Source organism: Chelonia mydas, chromosome 20 (genome assembly GCF_015237465.2).
Source record: "Chelonia mydas isolate rCheMyd1 chromosome 20, rCheMyd1.pri.v2, whole genome shotgun sequence".
Lineage (NCBI taxonomy): Eukaryota > Metazoa > Chordata > Testudines > Cheloniidae > Chelonia > Chelonia mydas.
Window position 1 is genome coordinate 1,658,457 of NC_051260.2, and position 22,330 is coordinate 1,680,786.

Below are 22,330 nucleotides of genomic sequence, written 5' to 3' on the forward strand. Positions count from 1 at the left end.
GTACATTTAATTTTTATATATATTTAATATTTTGAAATAGTGGGGAGAAAAAAAATAAATGACTCCCTAACCTCCTCCTTTCCATTTTATGCTTGGGAACTAGGGCCTGCCCCAGCATTTCAGAAATACAGCACTTAGGGGATGGTTAACACCCTCAATTGTGTTTTTCATTTAAAAGAAATAGTGATATGGCTGGATGGAGCCAGAGGTGACCATGGACAACAAAAAGAAAAAAGGAGGACTTGGGGCACCTTAGAGACTAACCAATTTATTTGAGCATAAGCTTTCATGAGCTACAGCTCACTTCATCGGATGCGTGCAGTGGAAAATACAGTGGGGAGATTTATATACACAGAGAACATGAAACAATGGGTGTTACCATACACCCTGTAAGGAGAGCGATCACTTAAGATGGACAACAGCAAGTCCTTGGAGTCTATCCACACTGGGGGCCTTTCCACCAGCGTAGCTGTATTGGGGCTTAGGTAGTAGAAGATGGTGCTTGCTCAGCTGTTACCAGAGCAGATCACAGTTCAATATAAACTTCCCTCATAGATGCGGTAACAGAACTATGTTGGTGCAGGGTCCCCTAATGCAGACAGGCCCTAGGACTTTCACTAGCGTCTACATAAACCGAGGGCATGCGGAGCTGCAAGCGGGGGAGTTGGAGTCACAGAAGGCAGGCGATTCAGATGACCAGGGCGGGAAGGAGGTGCAGCAGCAGCAAGGAATAGAAGTGATACACCGCTTGTTAAAAGAGCCCCATTGCGTAACAGAGTATCTGATAGGCACCAACTTAGACAGCGATTCCAGCTCCCCACGCCAGCTTGGCAGAAAGAGCTGCTGCATAATCCCTTGGCAGGACAGGAGTTCCCACGCCTCACTTGGGAGATGCTGTGGAGCAAAGGATGCTTGGAGTTTGTGCCAAGAAAGCCGATCTACCTCCCACCCAAGGTAGACATTGAGTCTTTACCTGATTGTTCGGCTCCTGGGACTATGGTGAGAGGCCCGGCTGCCATGTCACAAACTGCTTTATTCGAAGTGCTGCTGGAGCTCGGTTCTGCTGGACTATAGCAAGTGTCCAATGCACGGAGCCGGCCTTCAGAGCATCTTAAATCCTAGTGTTCAATACCCGGCTCTGTGAAACCTGTAACAAGCGGAGCCACTCGGAAGGGCTGGTCAGCCCGAAGCACATTCATCAGGCCCCTGACTGGACCTCTTCTGCTTACACCATGATCCAGCAGGTGGGATGGTTGTAGTAAAGCCTAGCTTTCAATTATGAACATTCCAGCTGGTCCCTTTTATGCCACAATTGAGTAAGTGAAGGCCCTTGTTCACAATGTGGGGTCCTGAGTTCATGTTTTTAGCTTGCCAGGCACAGAACCTGCAGAGCAGAAAAGCAGCCAGCCAAGTGCTTTACCATCCATGCTTGTTTTAAGCGGCTCGAGGGAGAGCTTGGCAGGTCAGCTTAAAGCAAGGGAGAGCAGAGATTCTCATTCACAGGGTGGCCCTCAGTGGAAGGAGAGGCAGGAGGCACATGCCCGCCCCCAGGGTTTGTGTTTGGTCTTCATTGGAAGCCAACATTTAAGGACAGAGGCATTAGGGAAGGAACTGGCCAGAGTTGTTCTCTGCAGCTTGAAACGGCTGCTCTGTGGGCCTACAGCTGGGACTCCACATGCACTCTGGGACATACACTAGTTGTATTAGACACACAGAGCAATCTTTTCTTTTTTTTAAAGCCTTTATTTCACAAACATGATATGTTTACAAAGACAAATGGAAAAAACTGACATGATCAGATTTTGAAACAGTGGGAACTAGTCAGATTGCTGTACTCCTTAAAGGCTCCTTCATACCATTGTGGTACCATCCATTGCTTCCCTAGTTAACAAGTAAGCTAAGTGTTTTACGATGAAGTTTTGTGGACACAGAACATGCTGCAGGGATTTAAGAGCGTTAATCTATTCCTCCCCTTCCTCTTCACCCTCCCCTTCAACAGAATCCACACCAACCTCTTCGTAATCCTTCTCTAGGGCAGCCATGTCCTCCCGAGCCTCCGAGAATTCGCCTTCCTCCATCCCCTCCCCTACGTACCAGTGAACAAAGGCACGCTTGGCGTACATCAGGTCAAACTTGTGGTCCAGACGAGCCCAGGCCTCAGCTATGGCTGTGGTGTTGCTGAGCATGCACACGGCCCGCTGCACCTTGGCCAGGTCACCGCCAGGAACCACAGTGGGGGGCTGGTAGTTGATACCAACCTTGAAGCCAGTTGGGCACCAGTCCACGAACTGGATGCTGCGCTTGGTTTTGATGGTGGCAATAGCAGCATTGACATCTTTGGGCACCACGTCCCCACGGTACAACAGGCAGCAGGCCATGTATTTCCCGTGGCGGGGGTCACATTTCACCATCTGGTTGGCTGGCTCAAAGCAAGCGTTTGTGATCTCTGCTACAGAAAGCTGCTCATGGTAAGCTTTCTCAGCAGAGATGACCGGGGCGTAGGTGGCCAGAGGGAAGTGGATACGGGGGTAGGGCACCAAGTTGGTCTGGAACTCTGTCAGATCTACATTCAGGGCACCATCAAATCGGAGGGAGGCGGTGATGGAGGACACGATCTGGCTAATAAGACGGTTCAGGTTGGTGTAGGTGGGGCGCTCAATGTCCAGGTTCCTGCGGCAGATGTCATAGATGGCCTCGTTGTCTACCATGAAGGCGCAGTCAGAGTGCTCCAGGGTGGTGTGGGTGGTCAGGATGGAGTTGTAGGGCTCCACCACTGCGGTGGAGACCTGAGGAGCGGGGTAGATGGAGAACTCCAGCTTGGACTTCTTGCCATAGTCCACAGACAGACGCTCCATCAGCAGGGAGGTGAACCCAGAACCAGTGCCACCTCCAAAGCTGTGGAAGACCAGGAAGCCCTGGAGACCTGTGCACTGGTCGGCCTAGAAGAAAGGGGAAAGAAAAGCAAGGGGAGTTAGCCTGTATTTGCAGCACAGCTTGTACTATCTAGAATGGGAGAAGAACACAGTCTTCCATCCCACACCGCTGACAATTTTCTTCCAAATTTAAGTGTTTGTTGAAGATGAGACGCCTGAATGTAGGGCTTGAGATTGGAGACAAAGTGTATTTTCCTCACTCCCAGCATAGTTTAAATCTTGGCTACAGGACAGGCTCTAGTTAGTCCCCAGTCAGTTAAATGCACTACACCTCTGTCCCTTTTGTGCCGGGGCAGAAAGCTCCATACAGACTGGCTTTGATTAGAGATCCACCTAATACTGATCCATCACACTTACTGAACTGTCAAGCATTCATCCCTAGATGGAGCTGTAGCATGAGACACTGCCAGGGATACCACTATGCCTCTGGGCTGTGGGGGGTCTGAACAGATTTGCAGGATCAGAGGCCATACTGCTCCTCTTTGGTGAGATCTGCCAGGTGGAAATTCCCACCCCATAGAAAGCTCATCCTAAGACATGGCTTCTCCTCCTGATCCCATGAGATGCCTCCTTTTACATACAGTGGAAGATTTGCCTTAGCAATGGTCACTGCCCAGCTGCTGGAGGTCAGCCAGCAAATTCAGTTCTCTAGAAAGGAGGAAGAGAACGAAGTGTAGCTACTGCACACATCTAACTCCTCAGGCTGCAGTAGCTGGGATGCAGGAGACTCCCTCAGCCTCACATTGTTGAAAACCCTTTCTAGGGCAGCAGTCTTAGGAGGGCCACAGAGTAGTTTAGTTGTGTCGCCCAGCTCCTTCCTCTTTACAAGAGAGCCAAAGTCACTCAAGCAGATCAGATACCCTAGGAAGGGGGATGAATCTCTCAATGCAATCACCACCCAGAGTCACCAGTTCTCCCTCCCATTAGACATACAGGTGCAAGGACAGCAGGCAGACCACTTTTGAGGGGGACAAATTCCAGGTGTATAGGTAAAGGAGTTGTGTCAGTGTGAGATTTGCAGAGACCAAGGGTAGCACGTTTCTTGTATGCAGTAATTAGGGTTCTAGTTATTTTCTCAGTATTCACTGCACTCTGATCATCAGTGTGGAGGATGTGCTCCGGTTAGGGCTGCTGATTTCCCCATCCTTTGTTTCCCTGCCTAAGTTACCTCTCCTCGCCTGCACCAGCTCCCAGCCATGCCATGTCCTAGCCTATCAGACAAAGTGCTCAGGAATGTGAGTGGTTGACAGGCAAGATGTTACTGTTAAGTTTGAGCGACCACCCAGTGAGAGGCTGGTAGAAGCATCTGTGTTGGAAGCGGGGGGGAGAGGAGAGGAGTTCTCACCTCTCAGAGCTGCCATTCCAGCGAGTCTGCAGACACAGGCAGACAGTGCCTTGCATTGGTTTACAGTCCCATATGTGAAAGGTCAACTTTACAGCCATGAGGATTGGAACGTTGTTGTAATGAAAGCTTATTCTACAGATCACAAGTCACTTGAGTCACAAATATATCAAGAGGCCCTGATATTAGACATCCCTGTGCTAGAAGTTGCAGAGATCTCCACCAAACGTAAACATTCCTTCAGAGCCACGCCCAGCTCACACTAGTACAGATCTCGAACCCTCCAAGAACGAACCACCAAGCTGCTGGGCGACAAGTGCGGGTCTCTAGACTCTTCTGGTATGGCAGCTGCTCCCGCAAGTGTAACCAGAGGGAGGGGTCCTACAGATTGAAGGTTTCTCCCTTCCCCACCACACACCAATAAAGACACTGAACAAAACCCCTCAGATGAGTGGTATTTACCAGCTTGCGGATCCTGTCGAGAACCAGGTCGATGATTTCTTTCCCAATGGTGTAGTGCCCACGGGCATAGTTGTTGGCAGCATCTTCCTTGCCAGTGATGAGCTGCTCAGGGTGGAAGAGTTGGCGGTAGGTTCCAGTGCGCACTTCATCTGGGGAGAAGAAAGGCAGAGAGTTTGTCTCCCCGCTGTCCATGCACAGCAGCTGTCTGCTCTAGGCACATGAGTTTACAAGGGAGCCCAGAAAGCAATCAGATGATGGCTTTGCACACTCACCTATGACTGTTGGCTCCAAGTCCACAAAGACGGCTCTGGGGACATGCTTGCCAGCGCCCGTCTCACTGAAGAAGGTATTGAAGGAGTCGTCTCCTCCCCCGATGGTCTTGTCACTGGGCATCTGGCCGTCAGGCTGGATCCCATGTTCCAGGCAGTAGAGCTCCCAGCAGGCATTGCCGATCTGGACACCAGCCTGGCCTACGTGGATAGAGATGCACTCACGCTGCGGGGAGAAAGAGAAGGAACCAGTTAGTGCCATGACTTCATTATAACCAGTGTCTACAGTGTCCCTGAACCATTACTCCCAAGTACCTCGTTGCTCCAGGTTAGACTATGCCCTTTGGAACAAGGACCTCCTCTCACCGTATTAAAAGGTCAGCATCCATCTACGTGATATAAGGGAACAGGGTGATGTGGTCCAATGGACAGACCCAGCACAGCACTGGGAGTGAGGGAATCAGGTCCCCCAATTGCAAGCTCGGTGCCTTGTTTTCCCCAGTAACAAGCCAGGAATAGTATTTTTTAATTCACCTTCAATGTCTATAGATCACGGTATCAGGGCCTTTGGTCCCAATCTCCAGTAGCGTGTGGTCAGTGCTTCAGTGAGATCTTTTGAGTCACAGCATGGCCTCTGAATGTCTGGGTTCATGAAGGAGTAAGTTTTGTATCTGTAGTTAGTGAACTAATCTCTGGCCAGATTTCCTGCACCTTAGAACAGATTTCCTATGACACACATTGGGATTGCATTACCATTTTGCATTCAGATTCTGGTCTGGATGTGCCCCCTTTCCCACCCTGTACCTGCCCCTCCACGGACTCAGGGAGGGAATTTCTTTATTTAGCTAAATAAAGAAAGCTTCAACTCATACCATGATCACATTTCTCAAAAACACAGGAAGAACAGTCTTTAGTCAGAGGAGAAGGAGGCAATATGCATTGAATTTTCCACCCTGTGGTCTAGTAAAAAAAATTTTTTTTTTTAAATGAATGAACTATTCAGCATGAAGCAGCAACTGCAGTGTCTGCAGCCAGCCTCTGAGTGGTTTACCAGCAATCACACCACTTGCAAGCCATCAGCTGACCATCTCCCCACTCCCAAAAAATGGAACTGATGCAGTCAACTTCCACATCTGCAAAGCAGAAAGGTCTAAGCAAATTCTCTCTCCTCCTACACCCAGATTTACTCTCTGCAGGAACATCTGCCACCAGTGGCCCACTCCTAGGATTACCCTAGGCCTAGATCTAGATTTAGTCTACAGCTTTCCCCCTTACAATCCACTTACGTTCCTAAGGCACACACCCCACCCTTGCTGAACACACCACCTGCTCCAACACATTTCTCTCTGCCTCTGCAAGGAATCCGCAGGGACAGATGGCACTCCTCAGCTGCGACTGCCCCCTCTGGAGTTTAGCAAATCTAAGACAAGGGAATTACAAGCTTTTGCAGCATCCAGTAAAACCCCCCCACAAATGCAGCGCTTACGTAATAGACCAGTGGCCATTTCATTTCAAATGGCTGCAGGAGGAGGGGTTTATTTGAGCAAGAAACGCAACAAGGAAGAGCCACCCTGTTCCCCAGTAGCCCCACCCCTCAGTGCCACACTTGGTCCTTTCCAGCCAGGGGAGAGGGTTTTTCTCGACACCAACCGTAGCATTACTCAGCATGGAGGGGTTTCGGTGCCCCCCCCCCCCCCAAGGGGCCACGCAGGGCTGGATGCAGAGGGAGCTGCAGTGGGGGGGGGTCTGTGGGGGAATTAGGGCAGCACTGGGGGGGGGTCTGCAATGAGGAGTGTGCAGAGGGGCGGTGAAGCATTCCCAGGCTGGGGAGTTTGCAGGGATGGGGGGAGGGGGGCCTGGCAGCACTGCGGGGGGGGTCTGCAATGAGGAGTGTGCAGAGGGGCGGTGAAGCATTCCCAGGCTGGGGAGTTTGCAGGGATGGGGGGAGGGGGGCCTGGCAGCACTGGGGGGGGGGGGGGGGGGGGGGGTCTGCAATGAGGAGTGTGCAGAGGGGCGGTGAAGCATTCCCAGGCTGGGGAGTTTGCAGGGATGGGGGGAGGGGGGCCTGGCAGCACTGCGGGGGGGGGTCTGCAATGAGGAGCGTGCAGAGGGGCGGTGAAGCATACCCAGGCTGGGGAGTTTGCAGGGATGGGGGGGGGGGGCTGGCAGCATTGCGGGGGGGTCTGCAATGAGGAGCGTGCAGAGGGGCGGTGAAGCATTCCCAGGCTGGGGTGTTTGCAGGGATGGGGGGGGGGGGGCCTGGCAGCATTGCGGGGGGGTCTGCAATGAGGAGTGTGCAGAGGGGCGGTGAAGCATTCCCAGGCTGGGGAGTTTGCAGGGATGGGGGGAGGGGGGGGGGGGGCCTGGCAGCATTGCGGGGGGGTCTGCAATGAGGAGTGTGCAGAGGGGCGGTGAAGCATTCCCAGGCTGGGGAGTTTGCAGGAACCGGGGGGGGAATTATACAACACACTGTGCAAGGACCCGGCTGCAGCGGCGGGGCGCCACGCCCGTGCAGACAAGACTCAACACGTGGCCTTTTCACACTCCCCCCCCCCCGCCGCCCCATCTGCAGCCACGGGGTGCGCGCGCAGCCGGCCGCCGCCACGCGCCCGAGCCCGCGCGCGGGAAAGGTAACGGCCGGCGGGGAGGGGCCAAGGGGAGCCGGGGGGCGCGCGCCCTCCCCTCAGGGGTTGGCGCCAACCCGCAGCCCCCATGCGCTCCCCCTGCCGCAATCCGGGCCCCTCCCCCACCTCGCCAGATTCCCCCCCTCCAGCCCCCCCTCTTTCACCCCCAACACCCCTCCCCCAGCTCACCATGCTGCGGGGCGGGCGGGCGCAGGCAGCGGGCGGGTGGGGACGTTACTTCTCCCGACAAGCGAAGAGTCGCTGGAAGTAACCGAGTGAGGCGGGCGGGCGCCGGCGGCTGCTTTTCTACCCCCGTCCCCGGGGGGGCGGGGCCCGGCCGCCCGCGTCAGCCCCGAGCCCGGCCGCCATTGGCGGGCGGGCCCGTCCGTCTGTGAGCTCACAATGCGGGGGCTGCCGGGGGGGGGAACGACCCCGTGTTCAGCTGGGCGTTGGGGGTCCCCCTCAACTGACCCCCCAGGCGGCCCCTCCCCCACCAGAAGATCTGGGTTTAGGGGCGCCCCCCCCAAATCGAGCCCCCCCACCCGCTGCTCAGCGCAGAGCCGGGGGCTCCCCGCAGCGCGGCGTCGGGGCGGGGCTGCCCCCAGGAGCCAGCGCCCCCCCACCCCGGGACACCCCCCCCAGCAGCCAGAGCTGGGGTACCCCAGTGCCCCCCGGATTGCAGAGCGGGCCCCAAAGGCAGACACCCCACCCCCCCGTGCCAGGGGGACAGGCGGGGCCGGTCGGGGGCCGGGGCGTGGGTGGGTGGGTGCATGTGCACGGCGCTGTACGCGCCCGGCGCTGGCGGCTGCATAAACCAGGCTGCTCAGCCTGGCTCCTCTGCAGCCCCCCGCAACCTGCACTGCGGCCCCCTTTGTCAAGCCCCCCGGGGGGGGGAACCGCTGATCTAGGCTCATGAGGGCAGGTCACAGACCCCGTAGACCCCTCCGCAGACCCCCGGGGCCGCACGTGGGAAACCAGCGTTTGAAACAAAGGGCCCTTTCAGTCCAGGCCAGAGCGGGCTGGGGTTTTAACTAGATCCCCCCGAGCCAGGCGGGCGCTGCTGGCCCCCCGTGGGTGGCGAAGACAAATGTCTGGCAGCTGCCAGGGGCTTCTCTGCGCATTTGGCTTCCAAATAACTGGGATAGTTTCAGGCTGAGCCACAGCTGAAGCTCCAGCCCCAGCCCCTCGCCCCCTCCCCGCAGGTGCCAGCTTAGATGCGGCGCCACCAGAGAAAAATGCAACTTTGCGAGCGTCTGTCAAGCGCCCAGATCGCGAATTGCAGCTGCTGCATTAGGAGGGGCTTTGTGCGGCCTGCATGGCAGCACAGCCAGCCTTTGTCCTCGGCTTTAAAATCAAACCAGTAAAACTGCAACCCCGTGGGCGGAGGATGAGGCTGGCTGAAGAAGAGGACGGGCAGCCGGGTCTGGGTTCCCGGATGCCATCAATAATGGAGCAAGCTGCAGAGCTGTGTGCAGGGCGGGGGAGCCGGGCCAGGCCGCCTGACTGGGACTGCGGCTCCAGGCTGCAGAGGAAAAATGCGGCAGCAGGGGCAGGAATGGCTCAGCCTGGCTCCCGTGGGCAGGGCGGGGGAGCAAAGAAACCCCAGAGGGGAGCAGGGGGCTGAGCGGGGTCTGGGCTCACAGATGGGTTACTCCTGGGGGAAGCACTCCGGATTGACACTCCGAGCCAGAGGGGAAGCAGGCCCAGGGGAGAGAGAAAGGGGAACCAGTGCTTCTCCAAACGCCCTCCCTGCCAGTCCGGGCACACGCCACAGCAGCACCCACTGCCCCCTGGACACCCGCTGCGGCACTGACCCCCCCCCCCATCACCCTGTAACCTCTGCCCCTTGGCAGGGGCACACTGGGAAGCAGCACAGCCCTCCAGCCAGGGACACCGCCTGCAAACATCTTCCTGCAAACACTGGACCCCTCAGTATTTACCGTATCCTTTCATCCTCCTGTCTCTCCTTCCCCCTGCTGTCCCTGTGTCTGACCCCCTGTGCTGAGCTCCCCTCTAGCCTCCGCCTTCTCGGTTGCACCCAGAGGAGTCTAGCTCCCTTCCCCCTTCTCTTTTGGGGAGCTGGGCCCCAGCGTGGCGGGTTTGTTGTTCACCTCTGTGCAAGGCCCACCCCGACAGCAGCAGCAGCAGCCTGGCCTAGCAGCGTTGCCTGGATTCCCGTTTCCTTAGGCAAAGTGCAGGCAGCAGGAGCGGGGGACCCATCTCCCCCCTTGCACGGCACCCAGTCTGCCCAGAGGCCAAGGGGCAAGGAGAGGGCGTAGGGCTCTCACCCTCTGTAGCCCCCTCAACAGGGGAGGGGGGAGTCCATAGGCACCAATAATAATAACCTGGTTTTGAAAAGGGGCTACATGGTCTAGTTTCTTTATTCCCAAACCTGGGCTTCTCTGGGACCTGCCTGCAGCTGGGAGGTGTGACTGGCAGGTGACGGAGCCTGGGTTTGAGCTGACTCTGCTGTCACTGAAGGCAGGGCAGAAGCATTGGGGGATTGCTGGGGATGGGCCAGTCCAGCTAGAGCAGCTCCACAGCGATATTTATTTGCACTTCAGTGGTGCGGAGTGATAATGGCAGTGAGAGCCCCTGTGCCCTCTTGTGAGCCTTTGGCGTGTGGGCATGTGGCGTGTTGCAAACTTGACAGGTATCTGCAGTGCCAAAATCTTATAACCCACGTAAGGTTTTAGGGGGAGGAACCTGGCAGGGCAGGCCTGGGCATTGGACGATAGTTGCAGTGCAGGCCTTTTAAAAAGCTGCAAGGCAAAGCCGCAGGTTGCTGGTGGGCCAGAGCCCGCTGCCTGTCTCCCCCACCTGGAAAGGCCCCCTCCTCAAAGCACACACAAGGGAACCAAACAGCAGTCGACGGGCCTTGCTCTGTCCCGCAGATGGGCCCGACAGATGCAAAAAGCACCCTGCTCGACGTGTTTAGCAGGGCCACACTCACCTAGAAAACACTCTGGGAGGGCAAGGGCTACCGGTTGCTGCTTTCCTGGCACAACTGCCTTTTCCCAGGAGACCCTCAAAGACAGCCTGAAACCCAGGGAGAAGGGGCTTGTTGCAGAGCCTTCATCTCAGCCTGCCAGCTTTAACACTTGGACTGGGGGCTTGCTCTGTGTGGTCCCCATTTGAATCCCTGGCCCTTGAGGCCACATACGGCCCAGCTGCGGTACATCTCCTCTGATGTGGGTCTTCACAGAAACTTGCCAATGCCACCCCTCAGTCAGCCAGAGGAGACACTGTTGAGCTATGCAAAGCATTCCCTGCTCCCCAGCGCCTGGAGACAAGCAGGATGCCTCTGTGGCCATGACTTAGTATTTGTTATAAGATGTGGAGCTTTCTCTCAAGGTTATTAACAGATATGAGAACTTGCTCGGTGCCGTCCCAGCAGGCGACTTATTGCAGATGTGCCATGCTCAGATTTCAAATGGGGCTGGCTGTCTTTGTAGCTATCGAGAGGTGTGCTTAGGTGGAAGCCCTGTTTGCTACCTCTCATGCTACCTTCTCAATGTTTGCAAATTGGACAAGAGAAAGGAAACCCACACCTCCTTCCCCTTTTATTCAGAGTTTGCAGGGCTTTTTCTGTTGTCCCATATCTTTGCACTCAGGCCTTGTCTGCACGATGCTTTTTTTCTCAAATTTCCCACTGTCGGTACTACTGGTAGAAGTGATTTGACGGCAGGCAACTGTGAGAATGTTAAGGGAAAAACAGACAGACCCAGGATCATGTGAATGCGTTTGGCTGGCGGTTTGATAGCATGCCAACATTCTTCCCTTCCCTCGCGGGATCTGCAAATGGCTCCAGCTAGATGTGTTCTTATTTTATCTGTATTTTGTACAATGAATAACAAAAGGGGCAGGCCCAGAATATCTGAAGACCTTTCAGAGACTTATAAAACAAAAATGGTCCATTTTTCACTAGGCCAAAACTTTGGCTCCATTTCCCCTCTCGTCCCACCTCCAGACTGAAATGTGTTTGATCTAATCTCTTACACGGCTTGTTCTAAATAATCCTATTTCCTGTTGTTTTTCGGAGCAGTTTATGAATAACCTCATTGCTCTCTCACCACAGTCTGCAAAGAAACATCTGTTTTCACACAGTGGCTGCTTCTGCGCTGGCAAAGCTGGAGACATTTACTGCTCCCCGCCCCCCTCACTGCTGCAGTGCTGCTGGTGGAAGTGAGAGCTGTAGACAGGGCTCAGGTAAACCTATGCATTTTGATCACCGTGCCATCATCTAACCATGCTCTAAACCCCGCTGCAGCCTCTAACATCACTACCCCTGGTCTGAGTGTTACAGATTCCATTTTTTGCCCATGTAGACAAGACTTAGGAAAGCATCGTTCACACAAAAGTATTACACATTCCGAAGCAGTTTTTACCTGCAAGCAAAAGCAAACGACATGGAGTATAGTAAAAATGTTTCAGTCCCTTTTGTTGTCCTATGGTACAGGAGGAAAAGGTCTATAGATTAAAAAAAATATTTATTTGTACACCATATTGTTATCGTGTGGAACTCACTGCCACAGGAAGTCCAGTCAAATCAATGAATAGATTTTATAAAGGCCTGGATAATTGTCTGACCAACAACATTGATAAAACAAGGGAATAATAATCTCATGCTTCAAGCTGTAAACTGATCACCTTTGGGAAACTTCAGCAGAGAGGGCAGTTGAAATGAACACTGGCTTTTAAGAAATTGTTAGGGGTTCTTGTAGCCAGTTAATGCATCCCTGTAAAAGATTAGTTGTTTGCAAGAATGAACAGGCACTCAGTCCTGATGGGTAAGAAAGGGCTTGCCGCAACTGCCCTCCAGAAAGGCTTACATGGATTGTGTTCATTTGTCTCTGTGCCCAGCCACTGGAGGACAGCATGGGTGCATCTGAACAGAGGCTCCCTGAAGCACGGTTCCTGTGCATGCATGAATCAGTAGCTTTAGACTCCTGACAAATTACTCCAGGAAAGAATGTAGTGCTTTGTGTTTAATTGCATTTGGCATCTCTGAGTAGCCATCTTGTTTGGACAAGGATACCGGAGAAAGCCCATTAGTGATTGTCCTCCAGTTGTAATTCATCTACTGATTAAACATTCAGAAGAGCTTTGGTGCTTTTAATACCTAAACAAAATGCCCAGGCTCTACCCAGCAAAGTTCTTCTGATAACAGCTATTAAACCACGTTGGGATTTGGGAACTCATGTATGGGCTGCCGTTGGCTCCCCTACACAGATGACAGCGGGACGTTACAAAATGCCGTATTCAAAGCTGCATGCCGGAATAGAATGAATTCTCCTCAGGCTGGGAACACACAGACCATTGTGCTCATTGCGTTCAGGACTGTTTCCCTGATCCCGTTGTCCTTGTAAAGATGAGCTTGTCTTAGGGGCCTGCCCAGCCCCTTCTACTCTCTCTTGCCTCTCAGATTTCACCTTGTCTGACTCCCATTATTTATTCCATTCCGGAGGGAACATTGAATGGCAAAGGTGGGGCTTTGTGCCACTTGGCAGCCTCCTTTTCAATCTTTCCAACCAAAAAGGGGTTTTGTGTGTGAGTGGCTCTAACTGACACGGCTGCCCCTCTGAAATCTAACTGAAAGTAGGTTCCAAACTCAGCTTGCTGTAGCCTGCGTCCTTCCCTTTAACTGTTGTTTGTTTTGCAGGAGGCAGGGCTCTAGGAACCAACAATGCTGGGAGGGTTGGTCTTGTTTGACAAAAAGGTGTGAAAGGAGGGGAATATTGCAATGCTGCTGCTACTGACAAATTGTCTTTCCCCTTTGACATAGAGGGCACTGAAGACCAGGACGGTTTTGCAAAAACAAGGGAATTTTTAAAAAATTCTAAACTTGTGTGTTATGGAAATGAAACAAAGAAGTGAAACTAGGAACTGTTTTAATCTTGGAAGCTCCAGTCACTTCTCTCCTAGTCTGTTACCAAAACCCCTCAGTTCACTTTCATCTCACTGCAGTCCAGGCATTATCCTATATGTATCTAGTCTGAAATATTGATGGCCAGTGAATGTTTTATGAGCCAAACTTCGGAGGCAGGTGCATGGTACAGTGCCTATTTCTGCAGGCAGAGGCACAGAGAGTAAGGAAAGGCTACAGTATTAAGACTGAAATTAGTAACTTCCCCCTGAAACCAAGAGTGAAACTCTAAGTGACTTCAATGGGCACAAGCCTGGGGCCACACTTTCAGTAGTGGATGATGCATTAGGGCTCTGGGGGATACCCTGGTCCCCTTGAAGTCATTGGGGTTTTGCTAATGGGGCCAGGATTTCACCCTCTCCCTTCAGTCCAGTCTTCCCCCGTAATTCACCAGTGCATGTCCCCAGGTCACAGCTAAATGCTCCATGCCAGGGTGAATGGTTCATAGAGGTCTCCACTGTTTGCAGAAAAAACATTTCGGACAGACACTAGCCACCAACCCTTTTCAAAGATCCCTTGTGTTTTCTTTATTCATGAAGACAAAGCATCCATCTCCTTTACATCAGGGTTCAGTTAGTGTGAATGAGAAAGGGAAGGGTCTCTTAATTGTGAGAGAGTGAATAGCAACACATAATTACAAGCAGATTATAGGTGCCTATTTTCCATGACTGCAAGCACCTGCATTTGTTAAGTGACACTGTCATGGTCAAAATTGTATATTTTAAAAAGTCTCCTGTGGATAGTGCAAGCTACAACTTAGAGGACTAAAGCAAAACATTGGAAAGAAAGATTTAATTTGCTTTTTCCAACCTCTATTTGGCTAACGGGAACCATTTCAATTTGCTTCTACCCCATTGCATTCCCATGTTCTCATGCCCTAGCACAAAGCTGCCATGTTTTGATTGCAGATGCTGCAGAGGAGTATTTATTAGTCAAGGAAAATAGTTTCAATGGTTATTTTAAAAAGAAATTAATGAAGCATTTCTATTAGGTTTAGATTTCAGGGCAAAGTTGACCAGACACTGTGCTTTCAATGGGTATTTCGGGTTAAGAGGTCACTGTTGCCTGGGTAACACGATGTAGCTTTAGCAACAGTCATCAGATTCGTTACAAGCTTCTGGTTGAGGGGTGAAGAAAAGCCCTCGGACATCCTGAAAGAGGCACTGATCTGGTTTTAGTTATTTCAGATGCTGGATCAGTGACAGGATGGGTTGAACACCTCTCTTCCCCAAATGGACCCAGCTGAAATGTCATTAAGCCTGCTCTGGAGTGAAAACAGGAGGCCAGTTTCCAGACCTAGTTGATTTTTTTTTTAAAACTTCTCTGCTTACAGAACATGTGGGGGGAGGGCATGGCCTGGGCTTTCCTGCAGCGAGGCAGCCACAAGGGCTCCTTGGGGTCACTGGCAGCTGGCACAAGTTGGTGCCGACTCAGGGCTGCACTAATTTATAGAGTTCAAGCTCAAGGAAGCGCAGTCATGGCTTAAAACCATCGCGGCTGGATCTCCCCTAAAAGCGTGGGCGTCAGTCATTGTAAAAAACAATACGCTGTTTCAAAATTCATTGTTTTTTTTTTTTTTTTTAAAAAGTGTTATTTTTGACAACTGAAGTCTGCAGTTTTAGATTTTGCAGAGGGCAGTTTTGTGGTCTTCTAAGAGACCCTCAAAGTGTTTCTATTGTGTGCAACTACACAGTGGTGTGGAGGTTTAAATGAAGATGGATTTCAGGAGTGTGTTGAGCACATACAAAAGACACGGATCCTCTAAGACAGGGAATGCTTTTTTATTCACAAACCCACAAGAGAAGTGGACGGTTTGGGTCTGTACCAAAAACTTCCATGATTTTAAGCACAGATCAGTTACCAGACAGCAAACACACACATTTGGGCAGACACTGCTACATACAAATTAACTGATCGGACCAAACATTTTGAATGTTTAGAATAGTTTAAGCTCCCTGTAAGAGCAGCACCGTTGTGACATTTTACTTTAATATTCCTCCCCTTCCTCTTCACCCTCCCCTTCAACAGAATCCACACCAACCTCTTCGTAATCCTTCTCTAGGGCAGCCATGTCCTCCCGAGCCTCCGAGAATTCGCCTTCCTCCATCCCCTCCCCTACGTACCAGTGAACAAAGGCACGCTTGGCGTACATCAGGTCAAACTTGTGGTCCAGACGAGCCCAGGCCTCAGCTATGGCTGTGGTGTTGCTGAGCATGCACACAGCCCGCTGCACCTTGGCCAGGTCACCGCCAGGAACCACAGTGGGGGGCTGGTAGTTGATACCAACCTTGAAGCCAGTTGGGCACCAGTCCACAAACTGGATAGTGCGCTTGGTTTTGATGGTGGCAATAGCAGCATTGACATCTTTGGGCACCACGTCCCCACGGTATAAGAGGCAGCAGGCCATGTATTTCCCGTGGCGGGGGTCACATTTCACCATCTGGTTGGCTGGCTCAAAGCAAGCGTTTGTGATCTCTGCTACAGAAAGCTGCTCATGGTAAGCTTTCTCAGCAGAGATGACCGGGGCATAGGTGGCCAGAGGGAAGTGGATACGGGGGTAGGGCACCAAGTTGGTCTGGAACTCTGTCAGATCTACATTCAGGGCACCATCAAATCGGAGGGAGGCGGTGATGGAAGACACTATCTGGCCTATCAACCGGTTCAGGTTGGTGTAGGTGGGGCGCTCAATGTCCAGGTTCCTGCGGCAGATGTCATAGATGGCCTCGTTGTCTACCATGAAGGCGCAGTCAGAGTGCTCCAGGGTGGTGTGGGTGGTCAGGATGGAGTTGTAGGGCTCCACCACTGCAGTGGAGACCTGAGGAGCGGGGTAGATGGAGAACTCCAGCTTGGACTTCTTGCCATAGTCAACAGACAGACGCTCCATCAGCAGGGAGGTAAACCCAGAACCAGTGCCACCTCCAAAGCTGTGGAAGACCAGGAAGCCCTGGAGACCTGTGCACTGGTCGGCCTAGAAGAAGGTGGAAACACAAAGGACGTTATTTTTAAGAACATAAGAACAGCCATCCTGGGTCAGAGCAAAGGTCCATCTAGCCCAGTATCCTGTCTTCTGACAGTGGCCAATGCCAGATGCTTCAGAGGGAATGAACAGAACAGGGCAATTATTGAGCGATCCATCTGTCATCCAGCCCCAGCATCTGGCAGTCAGAGGCTTTGGGACACCCCAAGCATCAGCTTGCATCCTGGACCATCTTGGCTACTTGCCACTGATGGACCTATCCTTCATGAACTAGATTTCTTTTTTGAAACCAGTTATACTTTTGGCCTTCACAACATTCTCTGGCAAGGAGTTCCACAGGTTGACTGTGCATTGTGTGAAGAAATACTTCCTTTTCTTTGTTTTAAACCTGCTGCCTGGTAATTTCATCAGTTGATTGGATAATTGAACCGACCAGTTATACCAGGCAGGAAGTTCACTTAACATTCTTCCCATCCTAGAAATGTTTCCCCTTAGGACCAAATTCTGTTCTATTAAATCTGGATCCACTCCATCATACTTGGTGGAGTTCCATCAGTGTAAATCCAGTGTAATGGAGATAAAAATATGCCCTTTAATAACTTATCTGTTACAAAGTTACTTGTCCATATTCACTGCCTGGTAATCTTAGCCCAATACCACTGAGTGACTACTCTATTTCAAAGGACTTTTTAATTCACCTTAGGACCACCTGGAAATATGGTGGCACTAAATACATCAACAATACGATTAGTTGGGATGGGAGGCAGGGGGAGAAACTATCAGCTATGAACTTATGTCTTTCAAACAGCTTCCCATTCATGACCTCCCCAGATCACCCTCAAGAGAGATGGGATCTACCAGCTTGCGGATCCTGTCGAGAACCAGGTCGATGATTTCCTTCCCAATGGTGTAGTGCCCACGGGCATAGTTGTTGGCAGCATCTTCCTTGCCAGTGATGAGCTGCTCAGGGTGGAAGAGCTGGCGGTAGGTTCCAGTGCGCACTTCATCTGGGGAGAAGAAAGGCAGAGAGTTTGTCTCCCCGCTGTCCGTGCACAGCAGCTGTCTGCTCTAGGTACATGAGTTTACAAGGGAGCCCAGAAAGCAGTCAGATGATGGCTTTGCACACTCACCTATGACTGTTGGCTCCAAGTCCACAAAGACGGCTCTGGGGACGTGCTTGCCAGCGCCCGTCTCACTGAAGAAGGTGTTGAAGGAGTCATCTCCTCCGCCGATGGTCTTGTCGCTGGGCATCTGGCCGTCAGGCTGGATCCCATGTTCCAGGCAGTAGAGCTCCCAGCAGGCATTGCCGATCTGGACACCAGCCTGGCCGACGTGGATAGAGATGCACTCACGCTGCAGAGAAGAGGGTGGGAGGTGGGAAGAGAAGATGTAAACACATTGGGTTGGGCTGCAATTGCATGTTAAGTGGCTTTTGATTAATTGAGGCATCTCTAGAAGCTCCCTTTGAAACTCCCATTTTTGCCTTGTTGGATCCTCGATGCATAAAACAGTAGCAGCAAAATCAGGCACCATTCAGCTTTGGAGCTGGGCGTGCTCTGAACGGGCTCGGTGTTCGGCTGTACCCAAAAAGCAGCATGTCACACAGATGCTAGCCCTTTGTGTAACCCCATGTGTTCAACGCACCACGTGCTTTCCAAATTGCAGGGACAGGAAGAGCAGATCATTGGCAGGAAAGGAAGCAAAAAGAAGAATACTCATGAACCAGGGAGAGGCAGGTGGTAACGGGAAACAATTGAGCAGTACCACAATTCTTGAGAAGTGTCTGCCTGCCGCGGCCAGGTTTTCCTTTTGTGGGGCCCGCTCCCATGGAAGTAGCTGGCGAAACACGACGGATTTGGGGACAGGATCGGGGCGATGGGTATTACTGTGAATAAGGGCCCCACCCCACAAAACAAGGAGGGCCAGACTTCCAGCCCCCAGCAGCACCCCATTGTTCTCATGGAGAAGCCAGCCCCCATTGTGAGTGCCGAGTCCTTTCAGGAGTCTGGTCCCCAGTGTCCCCCTCTGGGGTGTCTGCAGTGGGTGCTCAGTACCTGGTAAGATCAGCCTCCAAACCACCACGATTGCTTTTCTGTCCCCCAGAAGTACCAGCCTCTGCCCACATGCACAGATGGCTAACCCCCAAGAGAGCCTAGCCTAGGGCATAATGAATGGAGCTGCCACACCCAGCCAGGGAAAACCAGGCTCAGTGGACACAGCTGGGAGAGAATTCTAACCATCCCTCTGCCCTGTGCCTGCTGCTGGAGTCTGTGCGGACAGCAATGGCTTAACACAGACTGGGCTATTTCCAGCATGATCTCATTAGATTGTTTTGCCAATTTCCCTCTGCTGACCTCAGTGGAGAACATGCCCACATGGGAATGAAGTCAATCAGTGAAGCGGGCGGGACAAAAATCAAAGCTCAGTTCACATGCCAAGAGAGTGAGCATCTGGGTGTGGGAGAGAGGCTGGGTGCAATTCCCCATTACTTACATTCTGCCTTTAATGCACTTGAAATAGAATATTGAAAACATGGCCCTTGCATTTGCAAAGCTCCCCCTCCCTTCACAAGGCATTGGGGATGCTGCCTAGGGAGCTAATATACTACACTAATATAACTAACAAAGCTACAAACAAAGAATAGGCACGTGCACAAGTGTGCACAGGCGCTCACACGCACTCCAATATAATGGCTCTGAAGCACATTTATCTTCCAAGCCCCATCCAGTAACTCTGCAGCCTTGTCCTGCTCGCCTGGGAATCATCATTCTGGTCCCATCTGCCTGAGCCCCGCCCCCCCTTTGTCTCCTCCTTCAGGCCCCCTTGTGCTAGCTATTCATGGCCACAAACCACCGAGGGGGAGTGGAGGACGGGCGGGGGCTTTGCCAGGGCTGCCCTGCCCCATGCTGCAGGGACCCGCTGCTTTTCTCACCCCCCGGCACTGCTGTTCTCTGGGGCGCAAGGGCGTGGCCCGTCCAGCCCACGCTCCCCAGGGCTGGCCAGCCGCTGCCGGCAGTTTCTGGCTCTCCTAGGAGGGATTCTGGAGCTGGGACCTCGCGGTTTGCCACGTCCCCCTCCCGCAGCACCGCTCGCCTCTGCGCCCCCCGGGGGTTGCGGAGGGGGCTGAGCAGAGACCAGAGCCGCTGGCTGCAGACAGGGACCTTTGAAACGCGTCTCATCAGCGAGCTCCACGCAGAACCCCGGGAGCGCCCCTGGGGTACAGCCGCGCCCCGCCCCCCGACAGCCGGGAGCGCCCCGCTGCGGACAGCCGCGCCCCGCCCCGCGCCGCCCCGCCGGGGTTGCCGATGTTGGTTAGAACGATCCCGGGAGGTTTCATCCCAGGACACAAACTGTGCGGAAAGATTCAGCTCCAGTTCCCGGAACCTCCAGGGCAACCCTGGACGGTTGGCTCCCTACAGGGCACAGCCGCGCCCCCCCCCCCTTAGAGCCCCCGCGGGGTACAGCCGCGCCCCCCTGCAGGGAGCAGCCACATCTCCCACCCAGCCCCCCCCTTAGAGCCCCCGGCGGGGTACCAGCCGCGCCCCCCCCACCCCACCCCTTAGAGCCCCCGGCGGGGTACCAGCCGCGCCCCCCCCACCCCACCCCTTAGAGCCCCCGGCGGGGTACCAGCCGCGCCCCCCTTTATCTCCCTGCTCTGCCGCGCCCCTCCCTGGAGGGAGAAGCGGCCGGGCCAGCCTCCACCCCGCACTGCCCCGCAGCAGACGCCCCGCGGGGACGGGCTGCAGCGGCAGCCGCGAGGGGGGACCCCTCGGTTCTGCGGGCGGGGGTGGGGGGTGCAGAGGCGAGCCCCGGCCGCAGCAAAGCGCGCCCGGCGGAGCGGGGCCGGAGCCCCCCAGCTGCCCCCCAGCGCGCCCCCCTTACCATGCTGACCGCCGGGCGGGGGCGCTGGCCGCTTTCTTACCGCGCGACTCTTAGGGGGTCGCTGTAAGAGAACTCGGGGGGCGCGCGGCGGCACGGCGGCTATATACCCTGCCGTCGCCATGGCGACGGGCCCGGGCTCCCCCGGTTGGTCGGTCCGCCCGGCTCGGCCGGGGGATTGGTGCGGAGCGCGGGGGGATGAGGTAATGGCCCCGCCCCCTCTGGCCGCCCCGGCCCCCCCCGCCTGCAGACAAAGAGCGGGGCGGGGCAGCGGGGGGGGCCGCGGCTTTGCAGCAGGAATCTGCAGCCGGATGAAATCCGGAGCATGCGTGGCCCCCCCGCAGCCTCACACCGCATCGTGCGCGGAAAAGCGGGGGGCGACCCCCCCCCGGGGCGGGCTGAGAGCGCCTGTGTTTGGGGTCCCCAGCTGAGCCCAGAGCACGGGGGGGGGGCTGTCAGAGCAAGTGCGTGGCTCACCCCCAAGACTGGGGGCAGGACAATCAAGGGACGAGGCAAACTCGGGGCTCGTGTCCGGTGCCCCCCATCCCTGACTTGTGGAGGGGCGGACGGGAGGAGAACCGTGGCGCTCTCGGGGCGGGGGGCGTATCCCCTGCCAGCGATTTCCTCCCGACCCCTGCTCTCTGCCCCCCGAAACACGCGGCAGAGTCCAGCCGGGGAGGGGCAAGGGCCAAGCAGCATCCAAGCGCCCCTCCCCAGGGCCGGAGTAGCCGGAAGCCTGATTCATTGATGTGTCTGGTGGGGCGGGGGTGGACACTCCCTCTGAGCAAGATGGGTCACCGTGAGCGGGCCCCGAGCCCGGGGAGCCGGGAAGGACCTGGCTAGGTGCTGGACCTGGGGGGCTGCACCCCTGGCATGCCGTGGTTTCCATCACATGCAGGGTTTGCAGTTTGGTTCAATGGTTCTCAGCGCCCCCAGTGTGGGGATGGCTCCAGCCCCCCGCCTGGCACCCTGGTGTGGGGCTGGGGTGGTTCCGGACCCGGCCCACACAGCTGTGCTGCTGGGGAGCAGTTGGCATTCAGGACATGGGAGAATTATGGAGAGCGGGGTGGAGCTGGGGGGGGGCGGCATACAGGGCTGCAAGCACCAGATCACCCTTGGAGCCCTGCATCCCCATCTTCAGAAATGCGCCCACCCCATGGAACCAGCTGCTCCTTCTCCGCAGGGCTGTGGTGAGCAGTGTCTGTCCTTAGCATAGCTTGGGTGTGGTGGGTTTTGTAGTGGGTTCAACCTGCAGCAACCCCGAGCAGGGATACAGAGCCAAGACCTCGCCTTCCAGATTTCTGTGGCACGCAAGAGTGGGATGCCGAATGGCCAGAGCATTGCAAGTGTAGGTGCTGGAACTAGGGGTGATGGGGGTGCTGCTGCCCCCCCCATTATGCAAATTGTTCCAGCCCCCCGGATTGTAAGGCAGCGGGGGTGTTTTATGGGGTGGGTAGTACATGGGGGGTGTCTTGCAGCTGTGATGTCTCCCTTTTCCTCAGGGTGAGATCAGAGTCTCTTTCCCGGGTCTGCAGGCGCCTTTACACACCCTTTTCTGCAGGGCTGGCAAGGGAGGCGAAGGGGTAGGGAGAGGACAGGCAGCAGCTGCTGCAGGTGGAGCCGTGAGACTGGCTGCTTTGTTGCAGGCTGGAGAGCAACATTTTCAATCCCTCCCTGCAAGAAATCCAAATTTTCTGCGCATTTCCCACATTCTGTAGCTGCTCTGGATTCCTGCCCCCCGTCTTTCTCACTAGTTTGACACATTTCTGCCCCCCTCCCATTTCCCTCCTCATCCATATTTTATTTTTTTTAAATAACTCATCAGTCCCAGACCCCTGGCTATTTTGGGGCAATAACATCCCAGTGAATATTGGTCCCAACCCCAAGGAGAACTGGCCCCCACGAATGGTCAAGATCT

At 54.3% G+C, this 22,330-nt stretch overlaps 2 protein-coding genes across 4 annotated transcripts; both read right to left on the bottom strand.

Moving 5' to 3' along the window:
* Window positions 1-520: 520 nt before the first annotated feature.
* LOC102937969 (tubulin alpha-1B chain) lies at window positions 521-20,495 on the bottom strand. 3 transcript variants are annotated; one of them, XM_037883809.2, is made up of 4 exons: window positions 7,820-7,976; window positions 5,010-5,232; window positions 4,738-4,886; window positions 521-2,939 (listed from the first exon to the last, which is right to left on the bottom strand). In XM_037883809.2, exons 1-4 carry the CDS (start codon window positions 7,820-7,822, stop codon window positions 1,962-1,964), a joined length of 1,353 nt encoding a protein of 450 aa, XP_037739737.1. In that variant the 5' UTR covers window positions 7,823-7,976; the 3' UTR covers window positions 521-1,961. The 3 variants fall into 3 exon arrangements, with proteins under 3 accessions (XP_037739737.1, XP_037739739.1, XP_007064773.3); XM_037883811.2 differs by lacking the exon at window positions 7,820-7,976 and adding an exon at window positions 20,416-20,495 and having other exon boundaries at window positions 1,720-2,939; XM_007064711.4 differs by lacking the exon at window positions 7,820-7,976 and adding an exon at window positions 6,293-6,361 and having other exon boundaries at window positions 1,720-2,939.
* On the bottom strand, window positions 15,322-20,553 carry TUBA1A (tubulin alpha 1a). The gene is made up of 4 exons (XM_037883813.2): window positions 20,416-20,553; window positions 17,664-17,886; window positions 17,392-17,540; window positions 15,322-16,524 (listed from the first exon to the last, which is right to left on the bottom strand). The coding sequence occupies exons 1-4, from the start codon at window positions 20,416-20,418 to the stop codon at window positions 15,544-15,546; spliced, it is 1,356 nt and encodes a 451-aa protein (XP_037739741.1). The 5' UTR covers window positions 20,419-20,553; the 3' UTR covers window positions 15,322-15,543.
* Between the last annotated feature and the right edge of the window lie 1,777 nt (window positions 20,554-22,330).